Source organism: Aegilops tauschii, chromosome 1 (assembly GCF_002575655.3).
Source record: "Aegilops tauschii subsp. strangulata cultivar AL8/78 chromosome 1, Aet v6.0, whole genome shotgun sequence".
In the NCBI taxonomy this organism is placed as follows: domain Eukaryota; kingdom Viridiplantae; phylum Streptophyta; class Magnoliopsida; order Poales; family Poaceae; genus Aegilops; species Aegilops tauschii.
In genome coordinates this window covers 481,666,865-481,687,510 of record NC_053035.3, presented here as the reverse complement: position 1 = coordinate 481,687,510, position 20,646 = coordinate 481,666,865, and the positions used below count along the sequence as shown (strand labels likewise).

At 44.9% G+C, this 20,646-nt stretch overlaps 1 protein-coding gene and 1 long non-coding RNA gene across 4 annotated transcripts; both read right to left on the bottom strand.

Moving 5' to 3' along the window:
• Positions 1–3: 3 nt before the first annotated feature.
• Positions 4–4,209, bottom strand: LOC109743605 (uncharacterized). Of its 3 annotated transcripts, none has more exons than XR_002228118.4 (5): positions 3,263–4,209; positions 1,555–2,703; positions 1,330–1,483; positions 760–842; positions 4–638 (listed from the first exon to the last, which is right to left on the bottom strand). It is a non-coding gene; the product is annotated as an uncharacterized lncRNA (long non-coding RNA). The 3 variants fall into 3 exon arrangements; XR_002228117.4 differs by having other exon boundaries at positions 2,618–2,703; positions 3,263–3,762; XR_002228116.4 differs by having other exon boundaries at positions 1,330–2,703; positions 3,263–4,208.
• A 3,644-nt stretch (positions 4,210–7,853) lies between these two features.
• On the bottom strand, positions 7,854–16,684 carry LOC109743610 (uncharacterized). The gene is made up of 14 exons (XM_020302699.4): positions 16,331–16,684; positions 14,550–14,711; positions 13,782–13,847; positions 13,456–13,599; positions 13,174–13,287; positions 12,944–13,045; positions 12,122–12,307; positions 11,307–11,396; positions 11,097–11,231; positions 10,633–10,755; positions 10,427–10,512; positions 9,349–9,961; positions 9,175–9,252; positions 7,854–9,091 (listed from the first exon to the last, which is right to left on the bottom strand). Exons 1-14 carry the CDS (start codon positions 16,589–16,591, stop codon positions 8,042–8,044), a joined length of 3,210 nt encoding a protein of 1,069 aa, XP_020158288.1. The 5' UTR covers positions 16,592–16,684; the 3' UTR covers positions 7,854–8,041.
• Positions 16,685–20,646: the final 3,962 nt, after the last annotated feature.

Genomic DNA, 20,646 nt, shown 5'->3' with positions numbered 1-20,646 from the left:
GAATTTCAAAAAATATATATATTTAAAAAAAAGATATTCAAATCTACATCTACACTTCTACACTACTATTAAAAGACCAAACATGACTTCCCCTACATCCACACCAGAAAGTGCACACAGGATAACCCCCCACGTCCGATCAGACTCACTTGGTACCATCTAACTGTCCACGTTACGTCAACCATACTACAATCAGATCGACAGTTCACAACAAATGTTCTGCCGGCAGACTCCCCCGTTCAGGATGCTACACAGCCCCACGATGACAACTCCTGGGAAATAAACAGCACCTCCACGATCTACGCCGCCACCACGCCAGGAACCGCCGCGATCAGCGCTGGTGTCTGCGACGTCCTTACCCGGTGGACATCCTCGACCCGCCTTGCTGCCGTACCTCTCCTCGCCCCGTCGCCGTCGCCACGCCACCCTAGCCCCTGGTGGCCGCGATGTCCTCCACCCCGGTGCACGTCCTTCCTCGACCCGCCTTGCTGCCCAACCTCTCCTCGCCCCGCCGTCGTCGCCACACCGCCGTCGCCCCTGGTGGCCGCGACGTTCTCCACCCGGCGTGCTGCCCTACCTCCGGTGTTATCACCCCGTGTGGCCCGCGGCATCTCGAGGACATATGACTACTTTCTGACCTGCCAGCGCACAGGTTAGATCATTTGAATTAGCAAGTATAGATGATCAGGCAGAAGACAGAAGGAAATTGCTCTTTTAATCTGACAATTTGTAATTTGTACTATGAAATTTGATACTTACAGTACATCATGATCTGCATGACAAACTGAGTTGACAATATGGCATCCTCTGAGCATAGTGGGGCACGTACTCCCTTTCAGGACCTGACGTACAACGGCAATTCAGGTATATACATATATCATGTACTCTTACGTACTTCAATCTCATAAATCCAGAATATGTCATTGCCTCGCAGGTCAAAAAACAGATCCAAAAGAACTAAAGAGACAGAGGGAGAGGGAGAGGTAAACAGGGATGCAATACTAAAAAAATAAGACAGGAGGCAAGGGATCTAAGAAAGTTACGTCTGCTATTCTAAATGGAACCAACACTCTATCTAAGCCACCCGTGGCCATGTCGCCTGGTTACTCCATTTTCTCATACATTTCATGAATCACAAGTAAAGTCGTGTTAATTAAGTGTTCTTTTGGACAGGTTTTGACACTGTGGACAGGCCCAGGGCGTAGTCTGCTGTCACCCAGCAACGACACACCCCAGCTGTGGAAGGTCATGTGTTCTCTTGTCAAACATAATACCTTAGTTCGTGTGTCAACAACTGACATTGTACATACAATTATGATGCAGGCATACCTGTTGATATGATAATGAGTGATCAGACTCCACTTCATGCTCCAAATTCATTAAGAACATCAGATAGTGCCGGTTCTAACAAGGAAAATGTCCATAGTATCGACTCTGACATTGAGTCCTCCCAACCGACTGTGTTACGACCGCCACTTCAAGCCTACAGATGCAGCAGTTAATATGGTACTCAGTTGTGGCTCATATTAACTATCATACATAATTTACACTTACACCGTACATCTGATTGACAAAACATTGTTGCTCATGTTGTCGTGTACCTAATTAACACTTATTATACAGAAGCAAAACAAGCACTCAAGAGGCAGAGGGAAAGTGCCCGGTATGAGCAATATAAACAAGGTATATTACAAAGCCTACATGACAAACGGCATCGAGCCAAATCTACAGTAGTCCTTACAACTGGAGAACAAAAACAATCCGACACAGGTGATGCCAGCTACATGAAACACTGCATATCCAATCTTTGATTTCCTAACTTACAGTCACTCAATTTCTATAGCCGATGAAGATCGTGATTGGCTACGGAGCATCTACAAGTAAGGTCAGGTGGAAGTGTGTTCTTAGAGAATGCATGCATCTCTAACATGATAAAGATCGGTTGCTATCCGTCCTCAGATAACACGGATGCCACACCTGCATGGGTATTAAACAGAGCCAAAGAGTATATGGAAAATGATACGGTTAGTCTTACTTTTCTACATATTTCTATGAATTACAGCGAGAACGACCGATTCGTCCACATAGGAGTACAACTAAAATAATCATTTTCTTCAGATATTCATTCCAATAAACATGGACGAAGTTCACTGGTACCTATGTGTTATAAATGCCAGAAAACTATGTGTTCAAGTGCTCGACTCGCTAGGCCCATCAATGAACCGCAAGGACCTCACTAATACGGTTAGTAGTTAGTCCTACTGCCCCATCTTTTCATAAGAAGCTATTTTTTCTCTTATTTCTCACTTGTCATGCTCATAATTTTTTTCATTTGTTGGTACAACAGCTAGAAGGACTGGTTGATTTATTCAAATATGCATCCGAGCACATGGAATTAAAATCCGATAAGTGGACTGATCTAAATGTTACAACATGGAAAAGAGAAGAATATACTAAGAGCAGTCTTCAGACGGATGGGCACGCCTCCTAATATAACTCAGACCATTTATGCTTAACAGGGTACATTTGGTATGCTATTATGTTTATTTTTTTCACTGCTTAGCACTCCTGAAGCACATTTCATCAACAGATTTGGTATGCCAATGCAATTCTTTACCTTATTGTATGCCAATGCAATAGACATACCACCTCTCATGAGATCAGGCCTAAATAATGGAGCTCAAGGCCATACATTTCATTGGGCTGCATATAGTATAGAAAATGCGTTACAATTTCTTGATTTGAACAACAAATATGTTACTACACACATGGAAAGAAGCAGATAGATAGCATGCATGTATGTGTTTCACTAACATTCTTCCACTACTCTATATCATCCATGCCAACATAAGAGAAAGAGAAACATCTCACAAATGAATGACAATGTGGCGAAGGCGCATGTTGTGCATACAATGGCATAAGCATCAGCAAAGTTCAGATGTCAAATGATGGGGTCACATGTATTTCTGATACAAACTGTGCAGATATCAACTTGCTTGTGACCCTGGAACTCTTTGTTAGTTAGTGCCGGTAATAATGTGACATTATAACCTGTGAATACCACAGGAATCAAGCAACCGCCACAAAAAACAATGACTCAACATCAATTATAGCTAGCTGATAGTGACAAATTAAGCCACCCAGGATTCAAATACACAACTCAATCAGCTTTGTCACAACATGGTTGCCTCAAAAATGTCACCTGACTAAATCCCCACTGATAACCGTAGGTGCACTAACAACATCTAATCGAACATCATACCTTCAGCAACCGAGCACGTACACGAGCTGCGAACTCCTTCCCGGAGCGACTGTGTGAGCCAAGCACGGGGGGCGATGATTACGGCGGGCACATCAACGGACTGAATCTCAGTCCAATTCGAGATGCCTCCTCCCACACATCTCGATCTGCTCTGGGGCAGTACTATGGCGGCGGCAGAGCCGATCTAGGGAAGATCCGCGGGGTTGGCGGCGAGGCAAGGCCGCGGTGTGACAGGAGGCAGCGGGGAGAGGTCGTTGTGCTTGTGGGGGATAAGGGCCGCCGGGGAGAGGTCGTCGTGGGGAAAAGGGTCGGCGGGGCGAGGCTGTGGTGGGGATAGGACGAGACGGGGCGAGGCCGTGGTGGTTCTGGTGGTGGTGTGGGTTGGGGGGAGGGGGGCCGCCGGTCATCGTCGTGGTCGGAGAGCGGCGTGCTGCAGAGGAGGCGCCGTGCTACAGAGGACCGCACACCACTGGAGAAACCGAGAAAGCGAAGTGCAACGGGTAACATCTTGTTGCTCCTTTTATTTTACTTTTTACCGGCTGCTCCTTATTACTGTTCCTCTGGTTATTTATTTATTTTTTTGCAAAAATCCGACCTCTGGTTGCTTTTCTGTGGCCTAATTACGCCACCTAGACTAAACCGATCATCGACCAAATGGATCATCGGGCGTGTCTCTTTTGTTTTATTTTTAATATATATGATCGACAACCCATTCGGTGAAGAATATTTATATGGGTTCCTCTCAAAATAATTATGCATTGAAAAATTCATTTTTTATTTATAGCCCTTTTGTTCATTTGATTTATATAAAAAAAGCGTAGCTAATTGCAAACTAACTTGATGCATAGTTTCGGAAAATCATAGAAACAAGCCGATGGTACAGTGCGGCGTTACAAACGACGGGCTCCTTGAGCCCCTAAAAAAATGAAAAAAAAATTACAAGTTTTAAAAATGCCATAAACTTTCAGCTACTAATTCGATTATTTGCATGCTACACAAAAAGACAAAATGCCTGGCTCAGAGTGAGGGCACGCCACGCCGCCTGCCCTGCCCCTGTGAGTGCTCTCTGTGTCGGCTCTCCCTTCCCCTCTCCTTCCTCTGGACCGGGTTGAAACCTTGGGGGCTCGTCATTGGGTTCCCTTAGCGCAGTGTGTGTGTGTGTGTGTGTGTGTGTGTGTGTGGGGGGGGGGGGGGGGGGGGGGGCAATGGCCCCCATAGTAGTTTCTTATCAAAGGTTGCACATGGATGTTAGCACTTGATTTTGTATTTTCTGTTCCGCTATTGTTGATACTGGAACCCGGTCCTTTTGGCAGGGAAAAGAACATCCACATGTATACATGTTCATATAACACAACTCATACAAATCAGCAGCCACCTGCTTAGACTTTTGCAAGCGAAAACAACACATATACATGCGTAGCTTAGCTTAATTAGTAATCCCTCTGCATCAAAATATAAGATGTTTTTTGACAGTATGACAGTGTCAAAAAAGGTCTTTTATTTTGATTGATATGAAAGGACTACCTCCCTCTTACTTACAACCAGCGCTAGATAGCAGCTAGGGCTGCAAACGAGTCAAGTTGGAGCAAGTTGATGTAGGCCCGGCTTAACTCATACTAAAATTTGAGCGAGCTCAAAATGTACAAAGCTCAAGGTCGAGCTATATAAAGTGGCTCGTTCTTAGCTCGTAATGATCACGAGTCGATTTTGAACTAGTTTCAAAGCTCAAGGTCGAGCTATATAAAGATGATTTTTAAAATTATTTTAAGGCAAATTTTGAAGTAAGATGGCCATAACAGGAAAAAAAATCGCTATATATTTTGACTTATTCTTTCGCAACGGAAGACTGGTATTTAATAACAAGAGATGATGGATAGAAGAATTAAGGTGCGTTTGCTCTCAAACTTAAAATAACAAGACATTGAACACATGGTTGGCCACGTGTCATATTGAGGCTAATCTTTCTCGATGCTTAATTTCCAAGTTTGCTAGTAAGTGAAATGAAGAAAAAAATGCACATAACATATATGGCAATGGATGATCCTATTTTTTTGTAATAGACATGATTATTTAATATACTTTTATGATATCGAGCTGTTGAGCTAAAATCGAGCGAGCCAGTGCTGGCTCAAGATCAGCTCGTTTCTCGATCGAGCTACATAAAGTGCTCATACCCAGCTTATTTCTTCTCGAGTCGATCTCGAGTCGAGCTAAAATAAGAATCGATCTCGGGCAGCTCACGAGCCTCGAGCTTTTCTTGTAGCTCCTAATAGCAGCGGTAAGCTATAGCTAGTGTACCTTTTCCTTCATCATCCACATGCACATCGACGAGGCAGCATGGTCGCTGCGGGCAAGACGAAGCCGTACGAGGTGAAAGAACCGCAAAAGAGCAAATGTATACAGGCTACACTATTTTTAAAGATTTTGGGAAGTTGCAATAGTTGAGCGTTTCTACCCGGGGCACACATTCCTCTCTCCTCATTAACTACACGTCATATAAGCAAATTTCTCTCGAGTGTGTTATGTTATTAGTTAAGTTACTCCCACTATGACCAGCCTTATTATACGTGGTTTTGGTACGTGGCAAAGGTTGCACCTCATCCGTGACCTGCACCTGGCCTCGTCCACCCTCCGAGCACGAGCCATGCAATGTCCGTGCCACTCGGGGTGCATCTCCTCGATGCTTGACATGAGCACGTAGCCCGCCGACTCCCATTGTTCCAACTCTGTAAGCTCCTCGTCTCCAGGTTGCCGTGCAGCTTGCACGAGGCCAGCAGCGTCTTATTCTTATACAGGCGCCAAGCTCGAAAGGCATCCATTTGATCGGACGAACCGCGTCGTGGAACCTAGCTGCCGCTCCGGCCCAGCACATGCAGCCAGGTTTCGTGTGATCCTTCCGGTCGTCTGGGCCGTCGCGCTCCTGCTGCGCATACGCGCGCCGGCGGCCGCGCCGGGGTGCACACGCAACCTGCCAACCGACGCACCTCGCTGTCGCTGTGCGACCAGTACGGTGGTGCCTCGTACTCAAGCTCGGAGGACCGCTGGCGAGGCGCACAATTCTTTTCCTTTCAGGGTAATCTAGAAGGCAAAGCTTTGTGGGATGCAATCGGATACAATGTACGTACCAGATGTACAAAAGCATGCACGCACAGTACATACAACAAGTACGTGCCACCATGAGCCGAACAGGACTAACTAACCGACTGTTTAGAGGCAGTTAACCTCTAAAATTCTCGCTACACTGATCGTTCAGTGGCTGCTGAACCAATTCTAACAGAAATTGGAGAGCTAGCTCTTAGTTTTACTTCTTTTAGTATTCAAATGGTCCTGCACATCTCGGTGCTAAGCGTGCATGTACGCTTAATCCGATAGCTGGTTAGACTCTACCCCTAACTTCCTGATTAGCAACCTCTTGGCTAACTGTTCGGCGAATGCATTCGTTGAATAAAGCTCTCTGATATTCCCAGCAAAATAAAAAAACTAATGGTGATTAGTAGCTCTAATAGTGGACGTCGTCAACTCAACTGCCGGCGGCAACCGCAGATGGCACGGGCGCGAGCTTGATGCATGAGCTGTTGTCCACGGAGGAAGAAGCGGACGCGGCCGGCAAGAGCGAGCGCTGCCGAGGCTACTGCCGGCCATGTTATGAATGCTTACACGGCAAGATATACTGCCATGCACACGTCAAACCACAATGAATACGATTTTATGTACCTGGTGATCAGTCTAAGGAAAGGAAGAATTCCATTGCAAACGCCGAGCTCGAGACGCCCCACGCCCATGAGCCAAATGGAGAGCTCCAGCTCAGCTCACGAACTTCACAAGGAATTCAGGCTCGACGAGCTCGCGAGACTCGTCTTTCCAGGACAGTGTACAGACAGCAGCCTCTCCGATCCTTAGGGAAGACACTTCAATAACTATATTTTAGTTTTACATAGAGGCTTTTAAAAAAATAAAATTTGAAAGATACATAGACCTTTACTGACAGTAGGAGGAAGAGCAATGCTTGAAAGCTCTTGCTAAAGCAAGGGAGTGAGCTACCAAGTTCCAGATTTTAGGAATCTGGGAGACTTTGTAGGATTTCAGAGAAGAAGCCGCATGGAAGCAGTTTGCTAGAAGCCGCCTGATACTCCAGTGGCCGGGCTTGGATAGTGGGTCCCTAGCTTTTCAGCTGCATATGCAGGAAACTTGCAATCTGCGAGAAAAGAGACTCCGATCCATACCAAAGCCTTGAGCCTACAACATAGAACTCACACTCGCAAAGAAAACCTGAAGAAAATAGAGTTAGCTGAAGAAGATAACTTCAACCACACTCCAAGTCCAATGGTAGCATCGTTTCCCTACCTGGAAAGGGTTCAAATCTGCATCCACAGAAGCCTTTGGAACTGCAGGGCAGTGAGAAGCAAATGGAGAAAGCGAAGCGCGCAGTCCTCGACGCTGCGAGAACTGATGGCTGGGCTCAACGATGTGAGCAGAGGTTGTCGCATGCTCAGCCCTGTGACTTCTAAGATCACCAGATCAATCTCAAGCTACAATCGGACAACGGGGAGATGCATTGCTGAAACAAGGCTCAGGAAAGCTTCTGTGCAAGTGAAGAAAGCAAAGCGCACAGTCCTGAACAACAAAGTCCACAAACCAACAAGTCCCACGCCAAGTTATACATATGCTGTTTTACAATCTGACCTAAAACGTGTCACCAGCACACAACGCTGCACGAAATCTAGAATTAGCACACGAGGAGTTAAAATGCTGTGTTACATATTGTTGAGGAAGAGGCAGTCAAGCGCCGCCAACGACGTGCTTCTCATACAAGGCGACGATGTCCTTCTTGTTGGGGTTCTTCAGCTGCAGCAGCTGGGCGCCGAACCCCTGCTTGGTCAGCTCCTGCTTCAGCTTCAGCACCGTGAACTTGGTGTAGTCCTCGGTCTCGGTCTCCGTCCCCTCCAGCTGCTGGCTCCCGTTGTTCGTGTCCTCTCCGAAGAACACGGATCCGCCATCCTCCGTGTGATTGTTCTTGAACGGGCTCGTTGTGCTCTTCGACCTTTTCCTTCGCCTCCCGGTGTCGTCGTCGTCGACGTCCATGTAATGAACGGACTCGGTGGCTTCGCCCCTCGTGCGCCTAGAGTAGGAGGCCTTCACCTTGCTGTCAAGTGCAGTTTCGTTGAGCCGAACAGAGGTGAGCTCCTGCTGGAGCATGTCCAGCTTGCCTTGGGTTGACTGCAGCTGCAGTGACAGGGCCTCGGCTCTCTTATTGGCTTCAGCGCAAGCTTCACGCTCTGTTGCCAGCAGACTCTCAAGCACTTGGACCGTGTTGGATCTCTGCTGGTTGTTCTGTTCCAACATCTCCCCAATCTGCTTTTCCCTCTCATCAACCCTCTCGTCAAGCATCCTGACCTTGGATAGAGCATCCAACTCAGACTGATGAAGCCGCTCCATTTCTTCCACCATCTTACTTTTCTCGCGCTCTAGAGTTTCAACCTGTCGCTCCATTCTTTCTATCAAAGTGAGTCTCTCCATTGCTAGTCGCTGAGCTTCACCCTTGTCTCTCTGAGCAGCAGCAGCTTCTACACGAGCTAAATCAGCCAACTCGACTGCTCGTTTAGCCTCCCTTTCAGCATCCTTGCACCTCATGTCGGCCTCATCAAACTTTTTGCACTCAGATAGGAACTTCTCCTGAAGATGGTTCTTTTCTTGTTCCAGGATCCTCACTTCCTTCTCACGGGACTGAGCTTCAGTTTTAATAGACTCCAAGTTATCAGTCAATGATCTGATTTCTCCCTTCAGAGCCACTGAATCTGACTCGTGGTTCTTCAACTTTGCTTCAGTAACCTGCATTTGGTCATGAGACATTACATGCTACATAGCATTTGAGGGCGGGAAAGGAGGGAGGGAGGGAGGTGGAGGGGGGGTACCTCAAGCCTCGACATCAAACTTGTCTTGTGAACTTCAGTTTGGTTGATTTTTGCATTCAATGTAGCTATCAGTTCTTCCTGTTGACAGAACGAGGAACTAAAAAGTAAACAACCACGAACGCACGCAACTAAAAATTCAGAAGGTAAAATGTCGAGTGCAAGAGAAAGGTTTACCTTCTCGTGCAGCTGGGTAGCAAGTTCTGCCCTCAAAGCATCTTCCCTTTCTTGCACTTTCTTATTTGTGCGTTCCTGTGCTGAAGCTGCTCTCTCAAGAGCTGTTTTGGCCTCATTGGCAGCATATTCATATTTACGTTTCCACTCAGAAGCTTCCTCTTGAGCAGATTCAGCCTGCTCTCGTACAGCAGATAATCTGCCCTCACTGATGCTTACCCGAGATTCCAGAGAAGCAATCAGGGATTTTAACTTGCTTTCATCTGCCTTCTGCTGTGAAATGCAGTGATCGTATTTGCTCTTCCAATCAGCACATTCTCGTTTTGCTTGTTCAAGAGCAGAAGACAAGCTCTGACAGCGTTCATCCAACTTGCTAACCTTGTTTTGAAGTTCAGCTATTCGAACAGAGTAATCCTTTGACATTTTCTGCTTATCATTGATAGTTTCCTCATAGCGCCTTAAATACTCAGCTCTGTGCCCCTCACTTGCCTCTAGTTGCTTCCTGAGCAATGATACCTTATCATCGCTTGAACTGCATTTCAGTCTCAGGGCATTCCTTTCAGCATCTATATGCTCCAATCGTTTTCTGAAAAGGTCTAGCATTGGGCCCGCCAAACTGCAGCAATTCATCGGCATATGATGAAATTTAAGTGAATACACAAGCAAAGATGGTTAAGATGTTCAGCAAAACAGATAATGTAAAGATGGTAACAAAGGATAGATTTGGTTCCTGAAAGTATATCATACAGCTAAGGTTGCAAGCAGCGCGTCCACTAAGCCCACGCCTAATCAAGTACTCCCTCTGTCCGAAAATACTTGTCCTACAAATTGATGTATCTAGGACAAGTATTTCCGGACGGAGGGAGTAGATAGTACAATGTAAACTAACCCAGCAAATACGAGCTATAACTGATTTGAGTGGTTTGAATAGGAAACAGGCAAAAGCGTGCGCCGCTTGTATCCCTACATGCAGCCAACTTGAACCGCGTAGCTTCAAAGTTATATTATCAAATTCAAAGTACAAATTACGATATATCATGTCCCAAAATGAAAACATCACGAAAAATGATGAGGTGCTTACCACTGATGCAGAAATGTAACGAGCTTTGTCCATTTCTTCGGCCCATAAGAAGTCGCCTCATACTCCATGAGGAGGCCATCGAGGATCTGCATTATATCAAACATAATTGTGTTAGTATTATTGAACTTTAAGCTAAAATAAAATGAATACAGCATTCCAACGGTTTGCAGTGTTGCATCTCAGAGAAAAGCTTAAAATAGTCTTACCCTGACTACATCATCCAACTTTGAATCAGGACGGTTACATGCTGCCCGCACTTTTGACTCCATGCTCTGTATTTTATTTGAACATTGCAAGTCGGCCTCCAGAAAAGCATTCCTTTTAAAATCCTGCATTCATAGCATTATCATTTAGCACACTTTGGTACTGATGTACTCCCTCTGATTCACAATATAAGTAGTGCATACATTATGAAATGACACTTAGGCCATAACTTCATCAAACAAATAAAAAAATCATATATTATGAAATTCTTCACATTGGTAATTCTTTTTACATCAATGATCAAGCCTAAAACTCTATGAATGGTAGAAATTCTAAAACCACTTATATTATGAATCACATGGAGTACTTTAACAGCAAGCACCTATGGATTGATGGAACATTAATGAGAAAGACAAGTAATAGCAGGCATGGTCAACTGAAGTAGTAGATGAGGAGCAGCAGTCACCTCAAATCTCTTCCTTAGAGTAGTCTGAAGAAGCTTTTCAAATTTAGAACGAGCTGACCCAGCACCAAAAGCAGAGGCATTAAAAACACTAATGGCCTTGTTCATTGCACGTTCATGTGCTTCTTGCAAAGCATCCTGCCAAAACCAACCTATCAGAACCTCCCAAAAAAGTGGAAGGAGAAATGCATCTTGCTTATTAGCAATGCCTACCTCTTCTGCTGGTTTTTTGCAGTCAAAAGAAGAATTGTAAGTATCCACAGCAGAATCATATGCCCTACGACATTCGGCTTCCTCCACACTCTGCATAACAAAAAACTATGAGACAGCTCCTCCTCAACAGAAATCAGATATCAAAATCGTGATAGAACAGTAGAGACACAGTAACAAAAGAGCAGTGAATCGGTGGCCCCCCACCCCTCAATAAAACAAATGACTGCAGTTGGTCACCAGATCATTTTTTTGTCACCTCATATCACTACATGTATAATTTCTCTAAAATGTTCATAAAGTCCTAACGAATAACTGTAGTTGCTCACCAGACCATTTTTTGTCACCTCATATCACTACGTGTGTCATTTCTCAAAAATATTCATAAAGTCCTTTCATCCGTTGCCTCAATATACTTTAGTCAGTTCTCTGAACTGTTCATATCTTACCTTCTTACTCCACTAAGCAATTATGCAAGTTGAGTGATAAATTCACAGCATGTCATCCATAACATCATAATCACCAAGGGATATTTATAATGACATAAAAATCTAGCGGATATAAAGCACGCACCATTTCCTCCAAATATTACCTGCTGCAAATGAGCTCTACAACAGTTTAAACTCTTTAAATGCTTATGGATCGGAATGGGCTAAAAAGGTAGAAAGCAATTTAAATGAATATACTGCAGAACAGGTATGTTTTTCAATAGCATTGTCGTAATTAAATTGCAAGCGATACCAACAGTTGGTTGTGCGATTTATACATAAGAACAACATAAGACATGAATCACAATGCCGTCATCAATTTGGGCATACCTGCCATGAAGAAGATATTGTCGGGACTGCACCAGTATTAATCGCATCAAGAAATGATTGTGTCAACCCAGCAAGGATGGGGCCTGTCATGGTACTAGCTCCAAGTTGTTTAGGTCTTGTGCGATCAAACACAAATTTTGTGAAAGCATCCAGGCCAGATGTAAACTCTGGACGAAATGTATTCATCTGCAAACAAGAGACAAACTAAGCAGACAAAAAAAAAGATAGTACAGAAATGAAAGCATTCGTCAAGAACAAAAAAAACTGGCTTTTAGGCATCCAGCTGTGGGTACAAATTTTAGGTAACTTTCTTGCCCTGTACTTCTAACTTAGCCTAGATTAGCTTAGATTTAGCTATGGCTTTTCATTTGTACAGTTGTGAGCAAATATATATAAATATGTGCAGTAGAATGCAACTGCTTTCTTTCAGGAAAATAAAGAGCATTTATCAAGAACAAACACTTAAGCAAATAAGACCATAACGAAAATGTATAAAATTATAATGTGCAGAACTCTATAAGGGAACACGCAAAACATTCATTTGCACCATATCTTGCTAAACCAAGTACATACAATCTTCAGAGAATTTTCCTGTAACAACTTCTACTCTTAAGCAAAAAAAGCATTCATTGTCTAACAATGAACTGCATGGATAACTCTCCTAGTCTTACACTAGGCATTATAGATAAGCTAATAAGAAAAGCTTTGCAAAAATAAGATTCTACCCGAATGGTAATGATACATGGTCTGCTTCTTGAGGACATTGCCATAAAATGGTACTATGGTAGGTTATCCATTGCAGTTGACAGGAATAATACTTACAGGAAGTTGATCAAGGCGCTGGAGATCTTTCTCATTGTTCACAGGTCGCACAAGTGTAAAGCATTCCCTGTCTGGAAAAAGAGCGCGGATTGACTCCCGTATCTTTCAGATATGTTGAGAAAAAGATGCATCAGTATCTTTAAGATATGTTACAAAAAGATAAATCACAACAGTATGTATGCAAATTTACTTAAGCAGACATGCATTAGAAGGAAGTCCTGCCACCATACCGCGTTCTTAGAAGATACATCTCTTCCGCCACTTTGAACAGGCCTTAGAGCTAGTTCAAGGTAATCTCTTGGTGTAATTTTTCTGTTGTCTTCAGACAGATCCAAGTAGAAGTCCTGTTGGTACCAAAATCAACAAGCCAGTGATTTTCAAAGATTTACGAAAGGAAATGCAGGTATGGTTAAACACCGGAGATGTTTGATAGAACATGTGTGTACAATTACAAAACCATCATATTTAGTGCAAATAGACTTTATTAGGACAAAATAAAGACAATATCTTACCCTCAACAGCCAAACAAAGACAGGTGAGAAGTGCCCAAGTTCAGAGGCACTGGACCTTCCACCTGAGGCCCTAACCCGTATGTGCTTTGTCATTTCTGTGACTAGTGAAAGGCGGTCAATTGAGGCTTCATCTATCCCTCCCATCTGGAAGAAGCAACAAGGTTTCAAGAAAATAGATTAGAGTATGAAAGGGGGGGAAACAAGCAAGCTTACTGATCAGCTCCTCGTATATGACCAGGGACTACACAAGCTTCTGCAATATCACTGTAGCATGCCCTCGAAAAAAATAGATAGCAGAAACCTTAGTCACTCGCTCAGAAATATACCTGGTTGTATATGAACATGCTTGATAACAGAACAGCCAACGAAAATATTTGGATACTGTAGGTGCCCTGTCAAAAAGGGAAAGAGTAATAAGACAATAGAATAGAAAGCAGATAGAAAATTATATCCTAATGCACATAAGCAACCATAAAAAAAATCACCAGAAGCAAAAAAAGACAACAAACATTGCTCAAAATTACAATTAGAAACCATGAAATTGTGTAAACGGAATACAGAAAACTATTTAGTTAGCAACCTATCTTTGAACAAATAGCCAACTAGCAGAGAGAAGGTTGATGTCCTAACACAGAGTTGTGAACATCTCACTAGGAATAGTTGGAGAGAGAAAACACTCCAGAATAAGGTATACTGAATCTAAACGTGGTAAGAATGTCAACAGAAATGACCATCACGCTTTAAAAATATAGCTTCTGTTTATACTGATGGGGAAAAAACTACTAACTGCACATCACCTGCTAAGTTAAAAAAAAAACACCACACGAAATTTGCAGAGACTGTATTTGTATGGGCAAAAATAGAATTAACAAAATTGACATGAGAAATCTGTATGTCCCAACAAGTCATAGTCATAACCGTGGCATTGAAGGAAAACCCATAAATATTGTTAGTAGAAAATCTTTTGACCATCTCAACATCAAAATTCAACTAGCCACTCAAATAAATGTGATCCCAAATAAATAAAGACATTCTCCAGGATCATTTAGCAGACCATGACATTGTCAGTTTCAAAGTAAAGTTACACAACATACCGTTTGGTCATAAGCATCAATGCCTTCAGTGTCCAACAATACAAGATTGTATTCAGTTCCATCAAGACCAGTCCTCTTCAAAGGTGCACTCCACATCCAAAGTCCCTTGGTGCAAGGTTTATGTGTCGATGCAACTTGAAAACCACTGCTTCGCCCTAGAAGCTGCATACGTAGATAATCATTATCTTCTGATGATGAAATGGAGAGCGAGGTTGAAAAGCATGCAGCAAGGGAGTATTATTTAGCAAAACAAACACAAAGGTTCAAGTGCATCCATCCATCCATGCAAGAAAAAACCTTCTGACACAGTCTGATGGATTAATAGAATAAGGATTTGAATGTGAGGTTCATCTGATGGAGCTGATAGAAGTAACTGGTTATATTTTTGTTCGGTACATACTACACATCACGCTATGAGATGTCAGCCTCTATTCATGTGTTAGCAGTTTCTATTTCCGAAGTACAAAATACTTTTAATCCAAAACACTGTGCATTCAATGACCCAGCAATGTATTGTCTCTTAACGATGTGGTTCAACGTTCCTGTTTTATCGTTCACACTTTCCTTTATGACTTATAATCAAGTATGCCATACATGTACTCTGCAACAGAAGTACATAAAACTTAAATAGATCCTGGATCCTGGTATCTTACCACCCAAAATCGTGTCGTTATGGCCTGAGGCACCTAACAGCAGTACCAATGATTTTGTCAAGATGACGTCAATCACTGTATTTCCATCTCAAATGATTGTTTGAATTAACTTTAGCAGTTATATCGTACATTACAACCAAGCATGTCATACATGTACTCTACAACAGAAGTACATAAAACTTAAATATATCCTGGTAACTTGCCACCCAAAATCGTGTCGTTATGGCCAGAGGTACCTAACAGCAGTACCAACGATTTTGTCAAGATGACGTCAATCACTGTATTTCCATCTCAAATGATTGTTTGAATTAACTTTTGCAGTTTTCTCGTCTTGTTAGTATCAAGTTTGCAATTCTACCAACTTTATAGTTCCACTATTCCAAGAGATATTTTGGGGTTTAATGCCAGACCGGTTACAAATTTTGTACGTGTTAAGCGAAGCCAAAGGTCCAACAAAGTGAGCACACGGTAGAACCAACGAAATCACAAGTGTGTACTAGAGGCACCTAAGCCCTACAACCAAAAACCACCTAAAATGCGACTACAGTTGCTAAATTCTCCATTGAGCCTTCCAAGCACTCTCATGCTAGAGGCACCTAACAACAAACAGTAGCAATGGTTTTGGAAAGATGAGGCCAATCACCGCATCTCAATCTCAACTGTGTTTGTCCTACCAATTTTTGTAGTTCAACTATTCCACCAGGAGTTGGAACTGGTTTATATTACTGATGAAGTCCTCCTCACAAATAAACTGTATCCTCTTATAACATACTGACACAACAAATATTCGTCATAATTAAACGTTTTATCCACCCCGAACCAGCTGCGAAATCTGCACTCTGAGTTCCAACTAGGGTCCCAAATCGTCCACTCCAGCAGAGTGAGTTCACCCACGGTAAAACCCCAACCGAATCCCGCTCCAATTCCAACAAATAACTAAACCCTAGAACCCCAAATCCACCCTAACCCGCGGCCGGGGTCGCCAGACCACCTCTTGCATCTCCCGAACGTCCTCACGCTGGAGCCGAACGCGCCGATCTACCGAGCCGCGGAAACCCTAGGCGCGCATTCGCCGACGAGCCAAGCCAATCGAAACGCCCCCGCGAGGGGCCCAGAAGGAAAGGGTACCTGGTTGAGGACGAAGCTCTTGCCCTGGCGCGCGCGGCCGCAGACGGAGACGACCCCGACGGGGCCCTTGACGAGCTGCAGCGCGGCGACGGCCTCCGGGTCCATGACGAACTTGCCCTTGTCGTCGCAGTAGACGAGCCGCAGCGGGCGGCCCAGGCCCCCCGCCGCGGCGGGCGCCGCGGGGGAGGAGGCGGGGGAGGCGGCCGCCGCGTCGCCCGCCGCGGCGCTGGGGCTCCCGCGCAGGCCCAGCCTCTGGAGCATCGCGCCGCCGCTCGCCGTCAGGGGGCTTCCGTCTCTCTCTCTCTGTCGCGCTGGCTGTGTTTTGAAAAGGGGAGGAGAATGCGGAGATGGAGCGTGTCGTCCGTGGGGGGTCGAGTCGAGGGTTTGTTTCTTCGAGTTGGACGCGGTGTTGGAGGCGACGTGGCGGTCGGTCGGCTTTTGGGCTGGAGGCGACGCCCGTTGCGCTGGCTGGACCTCGCTAGGGGTGGGGTGGGGCCTTGGTCGGTTCGCTTCGTTGGTCTTTTTTTTTTTGAGGGGTAGTCTTTTTTTTTTATAGGCAAGGTCGGTGCGCTCCATAAATAAGGGTGACATTCCTCCTTGGGCTTGTGGGCTTCGCTTTTCTACCACAGTGGGCTTTCTCTGTGGCTCTTCCTTGTGGGCCGTATGGTCATGGATATTCCAGGTTCTGTGGGGGCGCCCCTCTCCCTGAGAGCTCCTATATGCCGCCCGTGAGGGGAGCTCCTAGCTGACGCTCGTGGGCGTAAAAAACACGACCTTCCGCGCAGGGCGCGATCTGAATGGGCCGGCCCACTCACTGGCGTCACAGCGAGGCAGTTACTAAAAAATCCCAAAAATCTACGCTGTGTCAAAGGATTCGAACTCACAACCCTACGCTTGTTACGGAATCTTTCCACCTGAGATACTGCGTCATATGATTAGTGTTCTACGTGCATTCTTTAAGAACTAAATGTGCTGACAGTTCCCAACCAAAAAAGAAAAAAAATCAACCATTGAACATTTTTAGTATACATTGAACATTTTCGTGATATACAATGAACATTCCTTAAATACACATTGAACATTTTCTGACATATGATGAACAATTTGAATAAACACATTGAACTTTTTTTGATATACACTGAACAATTTGAAAATACACATTGAACATTTTTGTGATATACACTGAACAATTTGAATATACACATTGAACATTTTTGTGATATACACTAAACAATTTGAATACACACATTGAACATTTTATAATATATGTTGATTTTTTTTAAATACACAATCAACATTTTCTTAAGGTACTTTTAACAAATATATTATGAAATTTTTTGCAATACATGATGAACTCTTATATAATACACTAAAATAGAAGAAAAGTAAAAATAAACAGGGAAACACAAATTGTTCATCATATTAAAGTATTAATGCAAAACGTACATGATAAAACATGTCCTTAAAGTATTAATGAACGAAAAAGAAAAGGAAAAAAAGAAAGAGAAAGAGAAAGATAAAACAGGAAAAAACAGAAGGAACATGAAAGAACCAGAAAGGTAAAACAAAACAAAAAGGCGACAGCAGAAACCACAACAAAACCACTGAAAACCAGACAAAACATTGAGAAAATCAAAAGCAAAAAACCACAGAAGAAAAACATAAAAAAAAGACAGGAAACAGTGCAGGAAACAACAGCGGACGAACAAGACACGAATCCTGTACGTGGGCCGGCCCAACAGGACGCTCGCCTCAGCGAAGGCTCAACATTCCGACGCTAACGAGACGTCAAATAGGGTTTGCCGCCCGTGAGCGTCCGAGCGACGCGGCTTCGCTGAAGCGAAGCGCAAACGGGCCGGCCCAATAAGCACGCGTCGAGCAAAAATTTGAAAACGACAAAAAACCACAGAAGAAAAACATAAAAAAAAGACAGGAAACAACAGTGGACGAACAAGACACCAATCCTGTACGTGGGCCGGCCCAACAGGACGCTCGCCTCAGCGAAGGCTCAACATTCCGACGCTAACGAGACGTCAAATAGGGTTTGCCGCCCGTGAGCGTCCGAGCGACGCGGCTTCGCTGAAGCGAAGCGCAAACGGGCCGGCCCAATAAGCACGCGTCGAGCAAAAATTTGAAAACGACAAAAAACCACAGAAGAAAAACATAAAAAAAAAGACAGGAAACAACAGCGGACGAACAAGACACGAATCCTGTACGTGGGCCGGCCCAACAGGACGCTCGCCTCAGCGAAGGCTCAACATTCCGACGCTAACGAGACGTCAAATAGGGTTTGCCGCCCGTGAGCGTCCGAGCGACGCGGCTTCGCTGAAGCGAAGCGCAAACGGGCCGGCCCAATAAGCACGCGTCGAGCAAAAATTTGAAAACGACAAAAAACCACAGAAGAAAAACATAAAAAAAAAGACAGGAAACAACAGTGGACGAACAAGACACCAATCCTGTACGTGGGCCGGCCCAACAGGACGCTCGCCTCAGCGAAGGCTCAACATTCCGACGCTAACGAGACGTCAAATAGGGTTTGCCGCCCGTGAGCGTCCGAGCGACGCGGCTTCGCTGAAGCGAAGCGCAAACGGGCCGGCCCAATAAGCACGCGTCGAGCAAAAATTTGAAAACGACAAAAAACCACAGAAGAAAAACATAAAAAAAAAGACAGGAAACAACAGCGGACGAACAAGACACGAATCCTGTACGTGGGCCGGCCCAACAGGACGCTCGCCTCAGCGAAGGCTCAACATTCCGACGCTAACGAGACGTCAAATAGGGTTTGCCGCCCGTGAGCGTCCGAGCGACGCGGCTTCGCTGAAGCGAAGCGCAAACGGGCCGGCCCAATAAGCACGCGTCGAGCAAAAATTTGAAAACGACAAAAAACCACAGAAGAAAAACATAAAAAAAAAGACAGGAAACAACAGTGGACGAACAAGACACCAATCCTGTACGTGGGCCGGCCCAACAGGACGCTCGCCTCAGCGAAGGCTCAACATTCCGACGCTAACGAGACGTCAAATAGGGTTTGCCGCCCGTGAGCGTCCGAGCGACGCGGCTTCGCTGAAGCGAAGCGCAAACGGGCCGGCCCAATAAGCACGCGTCGAGCAAAAATTTGAAAACGACAAAAAACCACAGAAGAAAAACATAAAAAAAAAGACAGGAAACAACAGCGGACGAACAAGACACGAATCCTGTACGTGGGCCGGCCCAACAGGACGCTCGCCTCAGCGAAGGCTCAACATTCCGACGCTAACGAGACGTCAAATAGGGTTTGCCGCCCGTGAGCGTCCGAGCGACGCGGCTTCGCTGAAGCGAAGCGCAAACGGGCCGGCCCAATAAGCACGCGTCGAGCAAAAATTTGAAAACGACAAAAAACCACAGAAGAAAAACATAAAAAAAAGACAGGAAACAACAGTGGACGAACAAGACACCAATCCTGTACGTGGGCCGGCCCAACAGGACGCTCGCCTCAGCGAAGGCTCAACATTCCGACGCTAACGAGACGTCAAATAGGGTTTGCCGCCCGTGAGCGTCCGAGCGACGCGGCTTCGCTGAAGCGAAGCGCAAACGGGCCGGCCCAATAAGCACGCGTCGAGCAAAAATTTGAAAACGATAAAAAACCACAGAAGAAAAACATAAAAAAAAAGACAGGAAACAACCGCGGACGAACAAGACACGAATCCTGTACGTGGGCCGGCCCAACAGGACGCTCGCCTCAGCGAAGGCTCAACATTCCGACGCTAACGAGACGTCAAATAGGGTTTGCCGCCCGTGAGCGTCCGAGCGACGCGGCTTCGCTGAAGCGAAGCGCAAACGGGCCGGCCCAATAAGCACTCGTCGAGCAAAAATTTGAAAACGACAAAAAACCACAGAAGAAAAACATAAAAAAAAGACAGGAAACAACAGTGGACGAACAAGACACCAATCCTGTACGTGGGCCGGCCCAACAGGACGCTCGCCTCAGCGAAGGCTCAACATTCCGACGCTAACGAGACGTCAAATAGGGTTTGCCGCCCGTGAGCGTCCGAGCGACGCGGCTACGCTGAAGCGAAGCGCAAACGGGCCGGCCCAATAAGCACGCGTCGAGCAAAAATTTGAAAACGAAGCGCACAAGTTGGGATCGAACTGCCAACCTCATTCTGGATCCAAGCGAGCCAACCAGCCAAGCTAGCTACCTACAACGGTAAAATTGCAGTGCATGTCTTAAAGTATAAAAGGCAGCGGCAAATCATGTTATTTTTTAAAATGAATATTTTCATAATATGCGTTGAACAAAATTTAAATTACAGAGAACTTTTTTTTAACAAACACTG